The sequence below is a fragment of the Austrofundulus limnaeus genome, unplaced genomic scaffold (genome assembly GCF_001266775.1).
Source record: "Austrofundulus limnaeus strain Quisiro unplaced genomic scaffold, Austrofundulus_limnaeus-1.0 Scaffold692, whole genome shotgun sequence".
Taxonomy (NCBI): Eukaryota; Metazoa; Chordata; class Actinopteri; order Cyprinodontiformes; family Rivulidae; genus Austrofundulus; species Austrofundulus limnaeus.
The window spans coordinates 119,368-125,412 of NW_013953094.1; the positions used below are offsets into that span (position 1 = coordinate 119,368).

At 38.3% G+C, this 6,045-nt stretch overlaps 1 protein-coding gene across 2 annotated transcripts in view; it reads left to right on the plus strand.

The window, feature by feature from the left end:
• Positions 1–5,308, plus strand: part of hao2 (hydroxyacid oxidase 2 (long chain)) — a gene marked incomplete in the record, with an annotated part of 25,711 nt that extends 20,403 nt beyond the window's left edge. For both annotated transcript variants that reach the window (XM_014027872.1, XM_014027873.1), the window contains 3 exon segments: positions 495–653; positions 970–1,039; positions 4,888–5,308. In XM_014027872.1, the coding sequence (XP_013883326.1) occupies positions 495–653; positions 970–1,039; positions 4,888–4,943 (285 nt within the window).
• Positions 5,309–6,045: the final 737 nt, after the last annotated feature.

The window sequence follows — 6,045 nt, forward strand, 5'->3', positions numbered from 1 at the left end:
TTTTACATTTAAAATACATGTTTATTAAATAAAGTCTAATGTTACAACTAATCAGGGATCCCTTTAAATTTGTTGTAAATGTCCTCCTGTGGCCACATCTAGGATGGTTGACTACAAACCTCTAAATAATCTGTGCAGCTGTAAACACAGAAACATCAAGCTGTTTAAAGATGGTGTTATTGCCTTTACCGTCAACATGATGCCAGTAATTTGCTTTTTAAGCTTTAGCCTTGAAAGAAAAATAAGACTTGATTCTAAAGAAGAAACCAAGTTTTAGCCAAGGTTTGAGTACATCACAGTATTTTCAACAGCCAAATGCAAACAGTTTCATCTTGTTTCAAGGGGAGATGCCTGTTTCTTTCCATCTGATCATTATAAACTATTTGAGCTCTGTAAAAGAAGAAACACCTCCTACTGTGTTTATTTAAAACWAATACATATCCAGTTACTGAGCTGTGAGTGATTCTGGAATCCCCTCTTCTTGTTGCTCACAGATTGACGCTCTTGCAGAGATAGTGGACACAGTACAGGGGAGGATAGAGGTCTATTTAGACGGAGGGATCAGGACAGGAAGTGATGTACTGAAAGCCCTGGCCTTGGGAGCCAGGTGTGTGTTCATTGGCCGTCCAGCCGTGTGGGGCCTCGCATACAAGGTAAAACACAAGTGTTAAATCAGTGTGTGTTTTTTATTTAAATACATTACTGACAGCCATGTCTGGATCAGGGCAGTTTTATCTGGTGTTTAGCCTTAAACACAGACGTAAACACTGCATGAGGCCAAGTCCTTGACAGCCTGATAAGCCTTAATGTTTGGTTAACATGATAAATGATTTTTTTTTTTTTTTTACTGTAAAGCTACTAAAGTCAAGATTTGAAAGATTCCTGTGTAAGACGAAAATAAAAAACTCTGATCTGAGCTGATATCAGAGCTAAATTGTTGGAGTAAATTTGCCTTGTGTGACGTCTCAGGGGGAGGAGGGACTCAAGGAGGTGCTCCAAATTCTCAACGATGAGTTCCGTCTGTCGATGGCTTTATCAGGTGAGTCCGATCTGAGGTTATTCAATAAAACAAAGCCATCAGTGTGTGAATGTGAGTGTGAATGGGTGAATGTCTGTTAGTGTAAAGCGCTTTGGGGTCTGGAGGGACTTGAAAACGCTCTATAAGTTCAGTACCATTTACCATTTTAACCAAATACAGGTCTAGTATTCTTTGACAGAATACACCACATACCAACCTTTAGACCTGAGTTCTAAACTAAGAAAAAAAATATGTTTTCTCATGCAAGGTTTAGCAATCAATATCAGCTCTCAGAGGTGGGCAGTAATGAAGTCAACTTGAGTACTGAGTACTTTATTTAAGTTGAGTTAAGTTACTTGAGTAGCATTTTTTTGGGAAAACTTTTTACTTATAATGCACTGATACTTTTTACTCAACTGCATTTATCTAAAGGCTTTAGTTACTAGTTTGCGTCTATTTTGTTTCAACGACACACTGTAAAATTGCACACTACACCCCGTTACAGTAGGTGGTGATGTGCGGGTTTAAACCGGTTGCAAAGAGAATAAAAATGGGGTTTTTTTTCCAATTAGTGTTGACCTACAGGTACACTAGGTATAGACAGTGCTGGCTGTAGCCATTTTGGTGCCCTGGGCAAGTAGAAGCGCAACCACCACCCCCACCCCAATTTGAACCCCTAAAAACAAGTTTGATAGTGTAAGGTACTATGGTAAACTTAGATTTATTTGCTCCCCGCCCCCAGGTGCGAGTTGTATGGATTTTTTTTGCAAAATTTACAGATTTTTGAGGCATTTTATCCAGGTAAACGTCCGAAGAGGTTGTGGGACAGCAAAATACAGACTTGTTATTGTGTTTGTCAACATGAACCGCTACCTGAGAGGCACTACAAGCCCCTCCCCCATCAGAGTGTCGGAGCAGGACGAGTCAGTGCAACGTCAAATCAAACGAGAGATAGGGTGGGGGCGTTTGCTGCATGGGGGGGATGTTTTATGGGTAGAGTTGTTTATTTTTCCTGTAATACTTCATCATTGTTTTTTTTAAGACAAAGCTAGTTGAAAGGGGCGCTGAGCAGAGTTACAACCAGGGATTACAAATAATTACTTTTTTGTTCTGCAGTTCGGCACCCCCTCCAGCAGATGGCGCTCTAGGCGACCGCCTAGTTCGCCTATGCCAAGAGCATACAGTAGATACAGTAGATACAGTATATTAGACATTTTTCAGCACTACTACAGGTCTTTGTTTAAATCCCGATTAGTCCTCCTGAATTTAACATGAACTCATCTCATTATTATGCCTCCACCCACTGGGACCAGAGGCATACTGTTCTCTGGCTGTCTGTGTGTTTGTGTGGTGTCCGTCCCTCACGGGTGGTCTTGTGTACACCATATCTCCTGAATTAAATTATGTATTTACTTATAAATAGACATGGGAACTCCATTAGGGTAGTACTCAGTCTGATTAGAATTGGGCATCAAAGGGTCAAATTCATTTATGATGACACTGGCATTTTTTTCTAATTCATCAACAGTACAAATAAAATACTTGGTTAAATAAAAGGAAACAAGTTATTATYATTTTGTTTGATATAACCCAAGACTGACTTTCATTAACATGCTAAATTAATTAGTTGTGCTTCAAAGGCAGAMACTTTTACGGTGGGCGGAGGCATACCAATCGACGCTTTGGCGTTGAGTTCCACCTTGCTTAAGACCTAAATTAGAGCGTTTCAGACTTTCAGTCCCTTTTTTTCTATCAATTTGTATAAATTTCTTTGTAAAATAAATATTTTCAATTCAACAAACTAGTACAAATATTACAAATAATAAATTTCTAGCTCAAATTAGGTTCAGAGCTCCTTAATTAGTCATTGATACTCGACTTGATTAAAAAACTTTTCCAAGACTTGTCCTTGAAGTGGTGACTATGTAAAGACTAAAAATGCTGACAGTTCTTGTGAAAAGGGTATAAATTCAGTGGTGCAGTGGGTAGGTGTTGACTCTACAACAGGAGTGTTGCTGGTTCAAATCCCTGCCTAAGTGTGTAATATTTTGTTCATGGGCATTTTACCTAACCTGTTGGTGTGATTGTGGTGGTCTGGAGGGGCTGTAGGTGCAGAATGGTAGCCACATTTCCACCACTGAGTGTGAAACTGACTGTATAAAAACTGTAAAGTGTCTTTGCGCATCTGGAAAAGTGCTATGTAAAACTAATGCATTATTATTTTATTTTTAGAGTTACTGATCTGTCAAATACAGAAGAAAATTTTCCAAATTATCCTTGACTATACTTTGGGAAAATTCATTGTTAAAAAAACTTCAAGTACTTTCAGTACTTAAGTATTTTTAAAAGTGTATGCTCCAGTAAAGAACTACTTTTACTTTAATTGGAGTAATTTGACCTGAAGGATCAGTACTTTGACTCAAGTAAGAAAATTGAKTACTTTGTCCACCTCTGTCAGCTCTRAACATAGACGACTCTCAGACACATCAACGTTTTTTGCTCAATATGTTTACATTAAATTAAATTTTAGCCATTTTAGTGTTACTGTAGTAAGTAGCTGTGTTGGCCAACTGGGTTGACTACTATCAATTGTAGACGTACAGTTGATGCAAAAAATATAAGCAAAGATACTGTTAAGTGTGTCATGCTCAGATTATGTGTTGTGAATGGCTCTCAATTAATACCACACCAAACTTTAGCTCATCTGTTAAACCGACTGAGTTATGGCCAGGGGCAGAGCCACACGGTGGCCAGGGGTGGCCATGGCCACCACAGACAAATCTTTGTCCACTCCTTTGGCCCACCCTGCTGTACACACCCCTTCCACAGTGAAACAACCTTTTTGGGGTGTAATAATCCTCCTGAACAGTTGGTGGCAGTGTTTAACAGTTTGAAACATCTCCAAGCTCAATCACTGAAGAAGAGTAATGACAAGGAAGTGATGGTTTTCTTTATATACAGAACATATGCCAATGTAATCTGACTTATGGTGTTAACTTCTGGATTTATGGTGACAAAGGTTTCTGTTCTTATTTTTTATTTTATTTTTTATTATTTTTTGTCACATAACACTGTGTCATTTTATGTTATGAAGGCTGCATGATGATCTGTGTTTGGTTTTGAGTAGACCTATCACTAAATTAGAAAAAGTGAAACACCCCTCTAAATTCACTGTTGGTGGTTATCAGTATTGCTCCTGTTCATTGGGTAAAATTATTAATATTAGTTTTAAACATGCAGCTGAGGGTCATCATTGTTTGGCACAATGACATGTTACAACTAAAAATACATCAATAAACAATATAAAAGTAAATCCCCTATGGTCATTGGATACGATAAATTGTGCAATAACCTTATCTCAGTCATAGCAGTGAGTTTAAATACAGAATGATCAATGAATAAACTGTCCCTGAAATAAATATTAAATCAAGTGTTAATTTGTTTAGGTAAACGTATGTTTAACAACCTGGTAAAATACACAAGAATGCAGGAAATGGCTTCTATTTCATTCAATATTTTCTGGGGGAGAACTCCAAGGCACCCCCCCCCCCCACCCACACACACACACACACACCCAACCTTTAAAATGGTTCTGCACCCATGTTTATAGGGTAGTCACTGCCTGTATAAGGACATAAGGAAATTACTAAAACACAAAGATCTGCAGAAACTTTAAAGTAAAAAATGATGTAATTTTCCTGGCCACCCCTGTGTGAGTAGTGGTCCCCATCTGGCCACCCCTGAGAAAAATGTCTGGCTCCACCACTGGTTATGGCCTTTTGTGTTGGGTGATAATAAACCAACAGTATACTAAAATGCTTAATTTCTTTCATTCATTGCTTTTTTATATTTTCATCTTCCCTTTGTAGGTTGTAGGAACGTAGCTGAAATCAACAGGAATCTCATTCAGTTTTCCAAACTCTGATGTTCCAGCATGGTGCCAGATTCATCGGACTCTGAACTCAAACTGTAGTACCTGGGATCATATTAGGACATTAAAATCAAGAAACATTTACCATCCCAGTCAGTACAAGTACACAACTGTGTACTTTGAATAAGAACTTGTGCCGAACATCCTAAATGCTGATTGTATGAGTGACAGAATGCGGAGGAAGAGCTGAGTGTCAGTGAAAGACTGAGCAAGTGATTCWAGAAAGTGTTTTTGCTGTGGAAGTGAAAAGGATGGAGGCTTTTGTAATAAAACTATCAAATCATCTATGGTTACTCTGTAAAAGTTCAACTGCTGTCAGCGATTGTGCTTGAATAAACGCCTGCTGAGGTGAAGAAAGATTTGTTGCCATCTTCTGAAATTTTTACAGTTAGTTTTTTTTATTTTGTTTTCAAGTTTTAAGTAAAATTGTAGTCGTTGTGATTTTATTCAGTAGATCGGATCAGAAATAGTTTCATTCTGCTTGAACTGACTCTCTGCTATCAGAATGTGGCCAAGGCCAAAGCTGGTTGCTGCTGCCGCTATTTTAACTTGCAAAAAACCATAAAGTCCTGTAATACATGATATAAAACCATTTATTATAAAGCTGACAGCAATGCATATGTTGTTTGCATGAACACTTAAAATTTTTTTAGCCTCACWCTGACTAGCTGTTAGCCCTTTAGCTCACCATTTTACTTCTGCATCCTGTGGGGCACTTAAATACAGTATTATTTCCACTGGAATAACTAATTGCTGGGCTGCAGTCACATGACCCAGATGACGCGTGAATGTCAGAAARGGGGCAGGAAGTGATTTGCTCTGGTTCAAAACACAGCAAAATGGATCTCAGTGAGTACGCTAGTGCCCTGAATGGGCTGGCACAGACAAGATATCACAAAAAAAAAATGCATACATTTAGGATAGGATTTATTAAGAGGGGCAGTATCATGTAAAATCAACTTTTGTGAGTTTTATATCATGTTATAATGTTATACTCTCATAAAAAACATGCCTAAAGCCTTGCTCTGACTCATTCATGCATGTGTGAGAAATCCTGCAGCGTTTTTAGGAAGCCATGCTGAGGAGCAAAACGACA